This window comes from Leptidea sinapis, chromosome 11 (genome assembly GCF_905404315.1).
Source record: "Leptidea sinapis chromosome 11, ilLepSina1.1, whole genome shotgun sequence".
In the NCBI taxonomy this organism is placed as follows: domain Eukaryota; kingdom Metazoa; phylum Arthropoda; class Insecta; order Lepidoptera; family Pieridae; genus Leptidea; species Leptidea sinapis.
The window spans coordinates 12,374,837-12,393,249 of NC_066275.1; the positions used below are offsets into that span (position 1 = coordinate 12,374,837).

The window sequence follows — 18,413 nt, forward strand, 5'->3', positions numbered from 1 at the left end:
GTGTTTCGGTCTGAAGGGCGACGTACCTAGTGAAGTTACTGGGCAAATGAGACTTAACATCTTATGTCTCAAGGCGAAGAGCGAAATTGTAGTGCCACTCAATATTTTTGGGCTTTTCAAGAATCCTGAGCGGCACTGCATTGTAATGGGCAGGGCGTATCAATTACCATCAGCTGAACGTCCTGCTCGTCTCGTCCCGAATTTTCATAGAAAAAACTATTTACAATTTCCATTACGTGCACGCAAAATCAGGTAAACACTACATGCTAAATTCGCTTATTATTAGATACGTAATAAATCTAAAAGTGAGTTAAAAATAGGAATCAACCAAAACCAGAGAAGGAATACAGGATAAAGGATTATTTGTAATTGCTAGAATTAACTTACACTAGAAATGCACAATTATGTAAAATGTAAGTTATTTAATACAGATTTTTGCACATTTTTGTCCCTGAATCGGTTTTGTCCTTGCGAATACTGGTAGCGGTCTCGCAAATTATTCCAGAAAACTTTATTCAAATAGGCTTTAACTAGTGCTTTTGAAGCGTCATTATAAATATTTAGTTGTAATTACTGTATCCATCATATGTTCAGAAAAGTAGAGCTCGTGTGAAGAACATACAAGAAACTCAAAGGCCACTCGTTTATTTTATTAATATTTGATAACATTTGCTAGGAAATGTCACCTCGCTCATAAACTATGTAAGTACCAATTTAAAAATAAAAGTACATCATGTTAACATTTGACGACCTGTATAGCCGAGTGGTTAGCGATCCTATCTACTAAGCTAGAGGTCCCAGGTTCGAATCCCGGTAGGTGCAAGCATTTATATGATGAATGTTTGTTTCCGAGTCATGGATGTTTAAATGTATTTATGTATTTTTTATGAATTTATGTATGTTAAAGTAAGTATATTGTATTAAATATATCATTGTCTTGTAACCCATAACACAGGCTATATTATATGCTTAAGTTGGGGCAAGATAATTTGTGTAAAAAGTGTGTCAATATTATATTATTATATAAAGTATAAACTCGCAATTTCATCTACTAGGCTCCGCAAAATTGATAAATCTTTTAAAGTAGATTATATTATATTGAAAATCAGAATTTGGAAGTCAACATCTCCTGAGGATGCTTCGTGTCGAAACATGTTTCGAATTGATTGAAGACTAATATGAGCGGAGCTTACACTCAAGATAACTCAAAAATTTTGGATGATTTAGCATAAGGTTTACGTGCTTTTTTTGAACCCGAGTGCAGGAAAGGTTGTTTGTAAATATATTATTATTTGGTTACTTTTGTATTTTTCTAGTAAGAGTATCTTATATGAAATTGATGGTAATTAATATGTTCATCCAATGGTACCTGATACCGGGCAGTATTATCTGAGTTGTTGGAAATATAATAAAAATTGAACATCAAATCATTTCTAAACAGAGAAATGTATATATTTTTTTGAAGTGATAACTTCTTTAGTGGCGTTGAGCACTTTTCTTTGGATGGGTATAAAATGTTAAACTCGCGTCAGGACACGTGACCTGATCGAAAATTCGAAAGACAGTCGTTGAAATTATAGATGAAAGTTGATTTTATTCTGATAAATAAAGCAATTCGTGCGAAATGATTTCGTAACCATTCCCAAATATTCAGAAATGTACAATGTTTATGTTCAAGTATTCACTTCTGCCGGCACTCCCGGAGTGCAACCCGTATTTTTTCTTATTACTATGTGATAAATATAAATAACAATTAATAATTGTAAGAAAATTAAAATAATTTACTTCATAGTCCAATGTGCTGCATTGATTTGTTTGGTAACTTGGAACTTATTACGAAACGGTATAAAAGAAACCAATTTTTTCTCGCCCAATTAAATTATCAACATCTCAAGTGAATAATGCAATAAATAATTAATAAGTTGGCCTAATATGTACACGAATAATGCAACCAGGGTAAAAAATGATACAAAATTAATCTCATATCCGAGCAGATAGGGTAAATCCAAGACTTAGATTAGAATTACTGAACCAATAATTGAAACAAAGAGTAAACAGCTGACTGACTTTTAAGGTTCCATTTGACGTGACAGATTGATCGAGAGTATTCATTACAGAGTGAAATAGTGCCGGATTAATAAAGAGAAACATATGCCCTTGCTAACGTTTTTTTTTTTTCAAAATCAACTCCAATTTAACATTAAATACATGTTTCTATTAAATTTTAAACAATATTGCGTGAAGCATTCTGTTTTAAATAATTATAATTAAAAATAAATATTTGTTACAGCGTGTCTGAATACATTTTCAAATACAATCAAATAAAATCAAATCAAAATCACTTTATTTATGTAGGAGACGGAAATAAAACTTAAAATGTCAAAAAAAAAATTATTGAATCTACCACTACTTCGCAAAGGGTTGAGCTAATGAGAAGAAGTAGCAAGAAATTATTGATAACAAAAATTGTTATATAAAGTCCGTCTAAATACATATTTAGTAGAAAGCTGTTATTTTTTTATAGCTCACAAAAACTTACATGTAGATTTATGGATAAAGATAGAAGGAATACTTTCTTGGATATTTTCTATTATATCTATATAATAACTAGGAGTCGGGCTCGACTCTAACTCTCTCTCTCAACTCCCGACCGTAAGCGGGTGGCAGTGACCCTTACAAAGCCCGCTGTAGCCTTCAACTCTAGCCTCCCACAGAAAACTTCATATTTCAAACATAGCGCCCGTAGTTATGTTTTATCTTTTGTTAAATTACCACAGTTTTAAAAGTTAAATTGAGTTCTCACATACCATTGGCAATTTTTTTTATATCATCATTTTATATCATCCATTTTCTATTGTTTAAATAATAATTGTTTGGTGATTTATTGGCGAATTATGTGTGTGAGTAACAGCTACCAATTTTAAGAACAATGTAAAGTACGATTCATGTTAATAAATAAATTTCATTTCATTTTTTTTTAATTGTGACAAATTTACAGTAAAAGTGTTTATTTTATATCTTTGAGTTTTTTCCGTATGTTTCCCGTTGGTATAGCATTTGTATTTTATGTTACTAGCTGGCAAATCTATTTTAAAGCACTTTCAGTATTTTAATATAATTCGGCGCGTCACTTCATGATACAGTCACGTAGTTTAAATTCGTCGCAATTATTAGGTTACACTTTTATTGATTTTGTTGAAAATTTTCTCGGCTAATGTTCTACGAGGTCTCCTGCGACCGACTTGCCTTATATATTTGATGAGACATTCTTTGTTCACTCATTCGCCCCACGTATCCAAACCATTTCAGCATTCCTTTCTCAATCCTAGTCACAACATCTTCTTTCAGACCACAGCGCGCTTTTATTACCGCATTCGAAATTCTATCAATCAGTCTCACACCACACATACTACGCAGTGATCGCATCTCAACTGCGTTAATTCTGCTTTTATGCTTCTTCTGCCATACCCAACTCTCACGTCCGTACATGGCCCCAACGTGGCGACAAGCACTCTATTATGGACAGCCATTCGTGCCTCTTATTTTTATTAATGGTTAATAATTAATGGTTAAGTTAATATTAGTTAAAGGTAAAATAAAGTTTTCCCGTTAATTTAAGTATTTAAATTCATATATATTATCTATATATATATATGAATATATATATATATATATATATATCTATATATATATATATTTATATTATATTATTATCCAATTGTGAATTATAATTCACAATTGGATTTTAAATCACTTATGCCTCGCCGACCTGAGAAGTACGGGAGCATGAAGCACAGCGGGCCATTTTTTTTTAAATAAAGTTTGGTTTCAATAAAATTTATAAATTAAAAAGCCTAAGAGCGGTCGCTCCATTCTGATTGTGTGTCATATTGATAGAGGAATAGTCTTTTCTTTTTTTATATAAAGAGTATGCTTAGTGCTTGAAGGCTCTATTATAACTCTACTTCGGAGTGAGTGCCAAAATGAATTTGCTTTTGAATATTTTTAAAGATATAAATGAAAATATTATGTAAGTCTTTAAATATTGTACTAGCTGACCCGGCAAACGTTGTTTTGCCATATATAAATCATTTTTAGAGTTAGACCGTTTCTTGGACATAACAACATAACATTTTTTTCTAAAATAAAATATTTTTTTCTAAAATAAACGTAGCCTTAGTTACTCTTTATTACATCAGCTATCTGCCAATAAAAGTCCCGTCAAAATCGGAATAGCCATTTCCGAGATTTCCCGGAACAAACAGACAGACAGAAATTGTAAAAAAAAATATTTTGGTGTATGTGTATGTATATACCTGTATATCTAATATTCATATACATGTAGTAAAACGGTTATTTCAATATTACAAACAGACACTCTAATTTTATTTATGTGTAAAGATATATTCCTACCAATACAATTTGTCTATTCAGAAATGTACTTAATAGTTAAACTCCTTTGAAATACCAAATCAGTTCAATAGATCGATATATATATATATAACCTTATTTTAAATAACCTTACTAAGTAATGTCAAACGATCGGAAAATATGTTCATACGATCGTGCATTATCTTGATTTAAATTATAAGTAATAATTATATATGTTAGGGCACGTCTCAATACTGAGCTATCTTATAGATCGCTATCACTTATCAACAATCGTGTCTTACTCTTCATTACTTTGAGGCCATAATGTAGGTATCTGGTATTCTAAGAATATTAATAACACACACAACGCAATTCATATGATATACTTATTTAAATGGGACATAGAAGACCTTGTGATTTGCTGAATGAAAAACTTTATAACACATATTTATAAATTGATCCATAATACTGAATAAGATATCTTTAAATGTTTGCAAAAAAATTTTTTACGCTTTTTGAAGTAAAACTTCTTAGAGCACGCTTGATTTGGGGAGTAAGCTGGTGATTGCGTGACGAGAGCGTTACGAATGAACGGAAGCGTTACGCGAACGGTGAATTCTTGATAATTTGATAATTTCATTACGTTTTTGAGCAATTTTATTGATTAACTAGCTGACCCAGCAAATTTATATTGCCATATAAAATAATTAAAAATAAATCAAATAGTTAAAATATTTGGGGTATAAAAAATAGATGCAACCAATTCTCAGACCTACCAAATATATCGTACTACAATTATTGTATTCGATTGCCATCTTGCAACCCTATAGCTGTTTTGTAGATGGAACAGAATAATATAAAAGTCGCGATACACAAATAGTTGTAGATCGAAGAAGGGCGATACTTTGAAATTGTATGTATTTTTCAATGCTGAATCATAATAAAATAAAAAATATATATATATTTTGGGGTGGGTCACCCTTATCATTTAGGGGTATGAAAAATAAATGTTGACCGATTCTCACACCAACCCGATATGCACAAATAATTTCATAAACATCGGTTAAGCCGTTTCGGAGGAGTTTGGTAACTAACACCGGGACTGGAGAATTTTATATATTACTAGCTGACACAGCAAAAGTTGTATTGCCATAGAACATATTAAAAAAATCAATTATTAAAATTTTGATGCAACCGATTCTCAGATCTACCAAATATATCGTACTACAATTATTGTATTCGATTGCCATCTTGCAACCCTATATCGGTTTGGTGGATGGAACAGAGTAATATAAAAATCGTGATACAAAAATAGTTGTAGATCGTAGAAGGGCGAAAATTTAATTTTTGTATGTATTTTTCAATGCTGAATCATAATAAAATAAAAATAAAAAATTTGTAAAAATTTAAAAAACGATTGGGGACTACCTTTAACATTTAGGGGGATGAAAAATAGATAGTAGCTGATTCTCAGACCTACTGAATATGCAAATAAAATTTGGTAAAAATCAGTGAAGCCGTTTCGGAGGACTAAGGTAACTAACATTGTGACACGAGAATTTTATATATAAGATTAAATAGATATTTTGTTTTACTTCAGTCGTGTGGCAAAATGTCTTCTAAAGCACACTCGTTTTTTTTTTAATTTTTTCGTTTTATTTTTTGTGATTAGCAATATGATATAATGTAATAATTATCTGATGGTTATTTCGCCATGGCAATAAATTTTTTTCCGTAACTTATAAACACAAGATGTTAAGTTTCATTGGCCCAGTAGTTTCACTAGCTACGGCGCCATTTGAACCAAAGCACAAATATTACTAAACACTAATTAACAATAGACACCTCCCAAATCCCTGTACAATCCTACAGTACGTAAAGTTAAAATAAGGAAATGTATAAATTATTTACAAGTTTTGGATATTTAATGAAATTTCAAAGCATGTTAGAATTTAACTTTTCTTTAGTGCTTAATTAACGCCTTAAGCATTATATGCTAAAAAATTAAGTTTTCTTAATAATATATTTTTTTTTGGGATGGCTGGGTCATAATCAAATGAGGTGAATGATCAAAATGTATAAAATGCGAGCTTAAGCTATATTTGGGCATAGATCGTTGCACTCGAGAGGTCACAGTGTAAGGTTAAACTTGACGTAGGGCAGGCGATGCAATGAACGTAGTGGAAGGCTGGGCGGGCGGTGTACCGTGTAGGGCTCCGGGCCGGGGTGCGGGGGCACGTTGCAGATTCACTTTCGTCCAGTGAGCCGCGGGCCACGGCGCTCACTCGCCAGTGAGAGAAAGTTAGCCGCGGCGAGCGAACCTGTCTCGCTGTGCGCGGCATTACCGACTCACCGCGACATCTAATCAAACATTCACGTGTGTTTATGTGCATTTATTGGATTGTTTTACATTTATAACTAGACTTAAAGACTATTAGCTTGTCCGATGCAGTGCTATCCAAAATTGTCGCCGAAACGCGAACCCATGGATCATGGTTACGATTTAGAGATGATAGGCTCACGCCGGCTGGACCTGCCGGCTGCTCCGGGCAAGGAGTTCCGGGCTCCATGTGTTCCACCAGCGCCGGTGACCCAGCAGCCCCAGTCCGTCATCCAGTGCATGCGACCACCTCCGCCGCCGCCTCCTCCGCCCAGGATCATCAAGCCGTCTCTGTTCGAGGAACCCACGAGTTCCATTCCTGATTTAGGTAAGTTTTCCCAATCTTTAAATATCACATAAATAACATATAGAAATATTGGATAATATTATGTTTACAACTAATGTAAACAAAAACAACACACAAATAATTTGCAAACATTTCTGTGAGAAATAAATTAAATTTCTACTCAATGAATTTCGTGTGGTTCTAATAGTAAATATTTGATGGTGACATTTGTGTTATAATTTGTTTATACTTCCTGTTCGGAATATAATGATAAGGCCACTGTTCCGCGTTATGACGTCTACGAAGGCCATCTTATACACACAATTACTGTACAATATGTAATTATAAATGCTCAATTAAAACTAATTACGTTTACAGCACGAGCATTACAAAAACATAACTTTAAAATATCGATATTTGAAACAAACTGAACCTTTATTGTTAAACTAGCTGACCCGGCAAACGTTGTTTTGCCATATAAAGTATAATTCACGCGATAGTTTTATAAGTAATAAAATATTGCCTATATTATAGCCTGTACATCATTTTATTCTATTGTCAATAGTTTTTGCAGCGCACGCAAAAATAGGGTTTCGATTTTACACCTTGTGTTACAAAATAGCAATTTTATTACGGATCCCTAATTTTGAAAAAAAAACATAGCCTTCCTCGATAAATGGACTACCCAACACTGAAAGAATCATTCAAATCGGACCAGTAGTACCAGAGATTAGCGCGTTCAAACAAACAAACACTGTAGCTTTATAATATTAGTATAGATTAAAAAATATATAATATTAAAATACATTACTATGGTATGATTTTAATATGTTCTGATCTCATAATATTGACATGTTTTTGATATTTACGTAGATCATTTTGTATTTGAGCCAATTCTAATTTCTAACCTCGTAATAGAGCGTTTGGTATTTAAGCATAAGAATTATCCAAATGTTTTGAGTTTTCTTTAGTGTTACAAAATAAAAAAAATATCCAAAATCTCTTGCCAGAGTCTCGTGCCAGATTTTGGCGAGTCAACATGTCCCGAGGATGCCTCGTGTATAGACGAAACACGTGTCGAATTGCTTAAAGACAAATATTGGCAGTAAACACTAAAGAAATAACTCAAAACTCAAAACATTTGGATAATTATTGATTTCCGCAAAGTTACGCCTACTTCAATAATTTTTTTTTCATAAGAATTATGTATAGGACTTAATACAATACAGAGTCGTCGTTATACCTACTGTAATTAATTGACCAAAAACAATGACTTTTGGTTTTTAATTGGCTTTGTTAAGCGAATTGAAATAGATATTGTAATGTTTGAAGTAATAACTGTCAGACCAATGACAATTATGTCCTTTGTTATCTGAAAGGTACATTGAAGAGTAATTACGACATTGCAGATTGCGTGGCATTGAACTTTGCTGATAAATCAATTTAAAAGAATCATTTACAATGCATTTTTTTTTTTGTTGAAGTTATATAAAATATATATATCTATAATAATATAAAATATATATATATATATTCTGGCGCGTTAGGGAAAAATTATCACAGTGGATTTCTATGATACGTCTGCCAAATTGGACACACTGTCTGAACTCCTCCTAAACGGCTGGACCGACTTTGATGATTTTTATGTGTGTTCCAGTGAATTTGAGATTGGTGTGTTTCTTTACGTGGATTCGAGAATGGTTTAGATTCACAATTGAACTACCTCCTAAACGGCTGGACCGATTTTGATGATTATTTTTGTGTGTTCCAGTGAATTTGAGATTGGTTTAGAGTCTCAATTCCGTCCATATAATATAATTCTCCTGCTCATGTGTATGTTTGTGAACTCCTCCTAACGGATGGACTGTTTTTTTTTAAATTTAAGACGTGTGTACAGGACAACGTTTGTAGGGTCCACTATGACTGAGAGAAACTTTAATAACTATATATTAAATGCAGATAATATCGGAATATTTTTTTAGATAGGGCCAAGTGTCTTTGGAATAGAACTTAGAAGACTTGAAAGTGAAACCATTTCTCAACGGTTTATGAAAAGCTTTAATTTTTACAAAAGTAATGATTTGTCTACAGAGTATGAGATGAAAACTCATTTTTTCTTTCCATTTCTATCTTTAATAGAAATTGAGAAAAAAAATCGCCAAAGTACCCCTAACTTTTACAGTTGGAGCATGCCTCCATTATCCATGATCATATAATCAAGATAAAAATTGTTCAAATATTTATTAATTGTACACCAATAATATTTAACATGACATAGTTTTGTTATTTTTGTAAAGAAAATAATTATGTTTGTAATATATTAAAAATGCTTTTAATTATGAATTAAAACAAAGGCGATCTTGTGGAGAAAGAGGTGACTCACTCAATTCCTCAAGGCCGTTGGCTCGGTCCCCAGCCTTAACATATTGTAATTTCTATGATAAAGATATTTTATTATAATAAAGATGTAAATGTTGACTTAAAAGAGTGGCAATGAATTTCTTGCCAGTTCTTCTCATTAATGTTCAACTCTCCGAAGTGGTTGTAAATGTGAAAAGGAAAAAGGAAACTTTTGACATTCATAAGTGCCATCTCCTTGACCTACACGAATAAAGTGATTTTGATTTGATTTGATTGGTTTGATAATAACACAGCATATGTCCTTGATGTTAGAGTAGGTGCTCTTGAGTGTTCATGTGTATATGAAACATAATCGTGCTAACAAATTTTTCGCGAATGGAAGATTAGATTAACATCACAAGGTCAGAGCGACGAACGCTCCGGCGCGTCATTCGAAGTCATTAAGGTCACTGTGACATTGGGCCGATAGCAGTGACAAAATAATGGTCGTATCTTATCTGGCAATGTCAGCGCGAGCGCAGGTGAGCTCGACCCCTACACCCCGCCATGTTTACAAACCTTACCGAACAATATGTTCACTGGGGCATTGCGGTCGTCATATAAAACACACATTAAATACTTTATCACTATCGTATTTAAAGTAATTAAACATAAATTCGCAGTTTATATTAATTATTTATTATAAAGTCTTGAGTAGAATACTGGGCGTTTGTATTATGATCTCATGAATAAGAAAATGTATTATCGTCAGCCGGAAGACGTCCACTGTTGGTCAAAGGCCTCCCCCTAAGATCTCTACAACGATCGGTCCTGCGCTGCCTTCATCCAACGTATTCCGGCGATCTTGACCAGAACGCCGGGCCATTTTGTGGGGGGGCCTACCAATTGTATCATTCATGTTTTCAAATTAATATATAATATGTTAGACGCCCCTATAGGTGCAAACATTTAAATATGATGAATATATTATATAAGTTTGGATGTTTGTTTCCAAGTCATAAAGGCTTATAAGTATGTATCGACAATTAAAAGACCAAATTTGTGGTATTTTTTCCCATAAACCAAACCTAGGTTATATTCTATAATTTTTTAATAAATAAAAACACCTACATACAGAATGCATAATTCTAATATAATAAATATATGCTTAGTATACATTAAACGTAAAAGTATACAATAGGTATAAAATAGTATTATTGTAGGACCAATTTGATTTTTTCTTATGCAAAATAGTGTCAATGTCCTAGTAAACAAAGAGGATACGTAGGTAGTATATAAAAAATACATACATAATGCATAACTATAATATAATAAATATAATATGCTTAGTATACATTAAACGTATAAGTATACAATAGGTATACAAATCTATTATTGCTACACCAATTTGTTTTTTCAATTTCCTAGTAAACAAAGACGATATGTAGGTAGGTAGGTACTAATGTATAAAACAAAAGAGCATACATTATTTAGCTTCGCAAATTTGCCAAAGCCAAAGTTAATAGCGAACGTTATCAATTATCACTGTAACCTTCTGTAAGAGCAAATTACTTCCTGCTGATACTCATAATAATATGATGATATCTACTATCATAGTAGGTATATTTACCTGCTAGTAGGAAAATAATGCGCGCCGATTCTGTGATTAATTGCGTGTAGTGGTGACAAGGACACCTTTAATGCCCCCCCCCCCACTCTCCCCCCAACGTACACGTCGGTGAAGTGTCGACATCACAAGTTCAATTGTAAGACAAACTACTTATTTACATTTTATAAAAGTCAATACAATATATATTGGCTTAACAAGTGTAAGTGTGTACAATTTAAATTAAATAATAATTTACTATTTAAATGTTTTTGTACAATTTATCGATTATGCAGTGAACAATGTTTTGCGAGTATGAGTCTGTATAATGTACATTATACAGAATGAATGGAAAATGATTAATTAATCATTTAATCTCTTATAAGAGAAGCAGTAGATTATAGCATTAATAAATCACCAATAATAGTTATATATGTATTAGCAGCGACTAGCTAACTTTAAACTTTTAATGAAAATGATAATGAGTTGGTTTAAGTTGATTTTACTGAGATTACTGCCATTTTGAAAGAATTTTTGAGTAACAGCGCACAAATGGGTCCAAAATGGGCACAAACCTGAGCTGATCGCTTTTGCAACACAAAAGCATTGCCGGTCACCTATGCGGCTTAAAGTCGATCGGGGAACCCCATAGAAGGAAGATTGTAACGGAAAAGAATTTACAATGTAACAATAGTATATTAGGTATCTGTATATAGAGTACGACGTAATATTTATAGTGTAACGTTTCGCAGTAAACGATTGAGTCCACAGGGAAGTTGCGGCTGCTGACCTTGTCTGAGGTCACGACGCGTCATACCAACACCAACAACACATAAATTGTTTCATAACATAAACATCCAGTGGAACGATTACGTACGCTTTTAGGCTTTTATTTATTATTCTAATACAAGCGGGTATCCGTGACTTTGGCCAGTGTAGACTTTGATCACACCTTATAACATAAGCTATTCCACAAATTTTGTAACCAAAATTTATGAAGGATGCGTAACTTGAACCAGCGACTTCTCGGGCTCCGTTCGACCGCTCTTTCCAACTGAGCTAACCGTTCGAGCCACCAGATGGAGCCACAACCAGAGAGTTGAACAAGATATACCATAATTTACGACCCATGCGTACTCGAACTGTTGGGTTGACCCAAGCGCAAAGAAAGAGCGCTCGGACGGAACACTGGAGGTCGCGGGTTTGAGCCCCGCATCGTTTATTTTAGTTACAAATTTAGTTTGAATAATTAATCCCAGAAGTACCTAAGTGATATCACTTTAAAAATAAGTAAGGTAAGATTGTTAACAGCGCTTGGACGGAACCCGAGAGTCGAGTCCCGTATCATCCATAAATTTTTATGGAAGTTAAATTTGTTTAAAAAAAAAGGTATTTTAAAGTGAAACATTTATTACATCGTCTCAAACTTTTTCGTCTGTGTGTTGCATGTCGCGTGACGGTCGGGCGGCGCCTATACTTCGCAGTAGCTGACCGTGTGGTGTATAGACTATTACTCATTTATGCCAGTGCTTCACGCTATTTTAATATAATGTGAAAAAAAGTTTCACTTTTACCGTGCTTTCATAAAACCACACAATCCTTATATTTTGTGTTAAGGACTTATACAAATTCACATGATTTCGGCCAAAAGCTATTAGTTTGCTATTGGAACCGGACAATTCAATATTTATATTATTCGCATAAAACCAATCATTCCATATACGTTTTCTACGAAACAAAAACGTCGAAGGTTAGAAAAAGGTCGCCAAAAAGTTGTAACCTGATATAGGTTGATTATTAATAATTCAATTATAGAACTACCTGCCCTGACCGAAAACTGAGGTCTAAAACTTGTGGAATTTAATATATTTATGTATATTTATAGAGTTGTGTTTTATTTGTCTAAATAAGACAAAAATATTTAGACTTTTAACATTTAGGTGCAAGATGATCTTTTTTTTTTTTTTGTAAAAACATCGTCAAGAAAATTATAATAAAATAGATAAAAATATTCACACCCCAGCTAACATACAAAGTACCAAGGCAGGTATAAGTAGGAAGGCTAATATAACAAATTCAAATAATCGCAAAAGTGCTTAAAGCATACATACACTCTTCAATCTTCACTGGTGTATGACGTACGGGGATAGCACGGGGTTGGGCGGCCGAGGTACGGGGTTCCTCCTGTTTACCCCACGACCCTGAACTCTACAAAATTACTAACCCTCAGGTCAGGGCCGATCGGCGCTTGCTTTAGAAGTTAACAAAACAATTACACATTCATTTCAATTGTAAAATATTGAATATTAATTTAGGTGTCTAATTAAATAAACCAGTCAGTGCAAGCCTGCCTCAAGAGACCGATCATTTGTCGGACTTGGGACTCGGTGAATCAACTGTTAGATTTCAATGAATATAAGAAATTTAAAATAAAAAATATATTCCTCCTTATAAAATATCCCTCAGCTCGTAGTACCGTTTGGCTTTACAATTAATTATTGAATATTAACGAATACAGCTGTATGGGCTTGAACGCTTTGCCTGTTTTAATAATGGACAAAGAAGAAAATTTAACGAATGTTGCAAAGGTCAGAAAGTTTCTAAAAACTTTTATTTAATACAAAAGTAGTGATTATCAATAAATACACTTGGAGGATTTTGAGCAATGTGAAACAATTTTTGTAAGCGTTTTATAGATCTTAAATTATAACGGTTAAAAATTGTTTCAACTCCTTATTTCTGACGGAAGTATCGCGTTTCCTAACGAAGCAATACAAAAGCATACAAATAAACTTTGTAGTTGGAAAGCTTGTCATGCAAATATTTTGTGTGTGTATGTATCTATCTCATTAGATTGTGATGTCTGTTGGCATTGTCATAGTAAGAACTAATTGCTTATTACGAATATTTACATGGTATTTCGCCCAGATATTTTTTGTCTTCTCTGTCAATCTGTCCTTTTGCTAATTGCTTCGTATTTGTATAGAAAAAATACAGCTAATTCATCAGATATGATTTTTACCGTACACTGTGATTTATGCCTAAATTACGATTCATTTATGAGTTCATGTAGTAAAAGCTATAAAGTATTAAAATTGCATTGAAATTAGGTAGATAATGTGTCATTGATTTTATAAAAAAATAACTTAATATTTATTATAATATATAGCCACATTGATGATATCAATTATTTTTACATAAAATAATAAAAAACATACAGACACCAAAATAAAACCGAAAGGTATCTACAGTAAGGGCCCCATTTTTACAATTTTACTAACGACTGCTCCCAAAAAGTTTTAAGGTTACAATTGTTATTTTTTGTATCTTATATTATTTATGAATGTCTTTTTGTTGAGGGTTTACTACAATAAGGTAATGGGAGAAGAAGAAAATGATCCATTGATTCTCCTGCAGTTAGCAAGGGATATACTGAAAGGGAAAGTGTTACTGAAAAACCTCCTACGTAAACTAACTAGTTTGATAGTTCAGCTACCTATATACGCACTTGTTTATTAAAAATGATGCATTCAATGCAACAACGACTTTTTTACATCATTTCCTAAAATATTCTACCACGATCATTCCGCAACAGACAGCATCAATATTTTGTCATTTCTGTACGTTAATCTATGATCGGCTTGGCGGCGATCGGCGTTGTCATGGCGACATGTTTATTTTGTTAGATAAATAATTAAATCAAATCAAAAGTTATAAATCATGATTTCTTAACTGTCGTATTCTATGATTTTTTTTACTTTCGTAATTAGTGCATCTTCCCATAACACATGGCATATTAATGTTGTACCTATATCAAATTGAAAGCAATTCTGTCAACAACAAACGCGTGTGTACTGTTTTCGTATGGAGAGAGCGCCTACGACCAAAGGAACCAATTGACTCAATTTAGGCGATTGATTTTCGGCGCGCTCGTGACATATCTACCTCTTTTAATGCTATAATATCATTGTTTTGTTCCGGCTTATTTGTAGCTGCACCGATTTTCACGGGACAGCACTATGATAGCTCTTGTTAAAAATTATCAACAAAATCCAATTCATAGTTGTCAGTAAGCGAAAACAAACGAAATCGCATCTAAGCGTTAAGGAATCAATCCTGTTATATTTTCATATAAGCCTTGTCAAATTCATTGCATTATTTTCTAGAAACGCACGTATAGCAATTATAATTCCTCTGGCGTTAGTGTCTGACTGTTTACTTTCCTAATCCAAAAGGTTAAACAGCCTAGGGAAACTCTCTAAGAAAAAAGCGATTCACTCGATTGTATAAAACGTGCAGTCATTGATAGATTGACAGATGACGGCTACAATCTTGTAAAAAATAAAAGAAATCTACTACGTTTTAAGCAACTGATCGATTTCAAACTAAGCCGGATTATACTTCAGCGCCAATCGCCATACTGTAATTACAAGTATTTCAAAGTTATGTCAAATCACTGCACGTTTCAAACTAAACTGAATTTCAATTTTAACTCAGGCAGTCCCGCCGCTTATTACATAGTATTTATATCCTCTTTGAGGGTAAAATAAAACTTATCATATGTGCGTTCTGTAAACAAGTAAATTGATTCTTAATTAAGATTCATCCCCGGTATGTTACCGTATTATCTAACTTGTCGATTCCCATTTTACAGAGATGACTAATGCAATCTTACACTCACGTAATGTGTGAAGTAACCTTAATGACTTAAAAGAAGGAAATGTGTTCTATTAAACATTACATTACGCTAACTATTTAATGTAAGTGAACCAACAGCCTAGATATCAATACTTACTCGTAAAAAAATAACAATAATATCCACATCACACAAATGATATGATTTCACATTACACATAATTATATCGTAGGCGTGCCCCGTCTGTGGATTAAACATTTAAAAACAACTATTAATACACTTTACACTTAAGGCTTATGTCTGTTGTTATATCAGCTAAACCAAATGCCGTTTTTAATTATGATCGTGGCAAGTAGGCGTTTGAGTGTAACTTGAGTGTTAGTTTTATTGAAATCGGTTCACAAATAATTATGTATAGTTAAAAAAATAACTTGCTGCCTTACAGGTGACCTATAGACTATATAGTGAGTAGTGATTTAGTATTAAACGGAACAGCGGACGCAAAACAACGTGTAAGCATGGTGTTTTTATACGTACAGTATCTCAGTATATCGAACTGCTGAAACTTTTGCACAATTATACAAATCAAAATATTACATTTCATATCGATAAGTGTTTTTTTTAACTATATCGCTGTTTTTTTAAATAATATGGCGATAATTTTTCACATCATCATCATTTGCCTCTATTAATATTGCCTCAATTTTTCTCAATATCCGGAGCGTTGCAAGCGTTCATAGGTTTATATATGTATTTACACGTGACAGACGACCCGCAAGGAATTACTTATTATAAAATTTCTATTTCCTGATTCATTTCATTTAGATTTCTATGTTATGTGAAAAGGGTTTATTAAGTTTACTGATGCGTAAAAAGGTTGACTCAAAACATGGAAGAGTCAAAGCTTAACTCGAAAAATCACATTTTTATAGAAATGAGACTTTTCGCGCTGAAATGTTATTATATAAGTAATTAATTCTTTAACATGTAACTGGGAAATAATAAAATGGTAACAGAGTAAAAACTGTTTATGGAATATTTTTTTAAAAGAATACTTCTAAACAATACTGAAGCCAAAAAAAGTGTTTTATAGAATTTTCTCTGTTTTTCTGCACGTATGTCCGGGCAAAAGGCAAAAACTACTGAATAGATTTAATTCAAATTTTGCATGAATATTAATTAGAGGTCGGGATAACATATAGGCTACATAATAGGCATAGTACTATTGCTACTTATTAGCGATCACACGAATTCGCGGGCAGCAGCTAGTTTAAAAATAAGTTCCATATCCTGTAAAATATTTAAAAAAAAGACAAAATGTCAAAACTAGCTCAGCGCGGAAAAACAAGTTTTCATTTAAACTCTAATCGTACTCTACTCTATGTAAGAGATCATATTATTATGACGTGTAGGTATTAATAGACCACCATGTTCATCCGCTATCATCAAACGATGCGTTATCTTGGTGCTCATGGCCACTAAACTCTATATTATGACGATTGTCCAGTGTAGGAAATAAAATTGACATGTAGTTAAGGCCAAGAGCACATTCAAGGCCTAAGATAAACGATGCTGTTAAGGTGCGCCTCCATTGGATCTTTACAATATTAACTTGGACTTGATATTACAAAATGAAAGCTAATTAAGTGTACGTGATTTATAACAATATATCTTTTCGTCCTTCAGTATAAAACTTGCAAAGGGAAACACATTTAAATAAAAAACTTTTTAATAATAATATGTAACACTCACGTTAATAAAAGAATAAGGGACTAAAGGACACAAAATAGAGACAGATCTTGAAATGGATTTAGTTCTTTTATTAAGTGCGTAGGCCTATCACTACTTTCTTATAAAAGTACAAATCAGTAGTATCCCTTATTAAGTTATTACTGAATTCAATTTTTAATGCTACATTTGAGGACAAAAGGTAATTTACACCCTTCGGCGAAATATATTCGTTAAATACTAATGAAGATATAATAAATAATTAAATTTAATTAATAGATATGTCATTTTATCTTTCTTCACAATTTAGCTTTTAATTTTTAAATATTGTTTTAAATATTACACAGTCTGTTTAAACAAACATTATTCGACTTTAGCAAATGGCAATTTGGATGTTGCAGGAGGTTCAATTACGTCATACCCTATTTTTGTATTCCACGTACACGGCTACTTTGTATTGAATTCATATCCTAAATTATTCAACTGCATTTTAATGTGAATAAATTTGAGAAAAGCATCACTGAAATATTCCTTTTTTTGCAGCTTCACGGTACCAATATTAAAATTCACCTCAATATGGCCTCATACAATTTTTTAAAAGTATACGGTATTACTATATTATCTTAACTAGATAGTGTCTTTATAGACAGCTATTTCTCCATATTTGTTAAATCCCACAGATACATACAACAGACATCGTTCATTGACATTTTCATTGACAATATCATGCTAAAAGTACCTATAATAAACTTTTTAAAGGGATTTAATATTCAAATTGGTATTAACTTTATAATATTGTAAGTAATATCAACTTGTAAAGTTGTAAGGTATATTTTTTGTGAAACGTTTGTTTTTGAATTTACGATCATGTTAGTATCAAGTGGAGCAGCACCCTAACAATTTCAAATTGCTAGTTGTGGAAGAGGCGACGATGTAACACACTTTTATATTAGATTGCTTTGTAGTTGTCATGTAGCCTATTTACTCTTAGATAGTGAACCTGTCACTGCCAATTGAATTAAACCAGAAGCATCATTTTATTATAAAATTACTTGTTCGTTATTCT

At 32.7% G+C, this 18,413-nt stretch overlaps 1 protein-coding gene across 2 annotated transcripts in view; it reads left to right on the forward strand.

Moving 5' to 3' along the window:
* Nucleotides 1–305: 305 nt before the first annotated feature.
* The window catches only part of LOC126966922 (ecdysone-inducible protein E75), a 165,738-nt gene continuing 147,630 nt past the window's right edge, over nt 306–18,413 (forward strand). Inside the window, exon 1 of one of the 2 annotated variants that reach the window (XM_050811213.1) lies at nt 306–309. Coding sequence is in view for 1 of the 2 variants with exons in the window: in XM_050811209.1 (XP_050667166.1) it covers nt 6,818–7,079 (262 nt within the window). In the remaining variant the exon portion in view is untranslated. Of the gene's footprint in view, nt 310–6,662; nt 7,080–18,413 lie in introns of those variants that run through there. The other variant, XM_050811209.1, reaches the window with a different exon arrangement.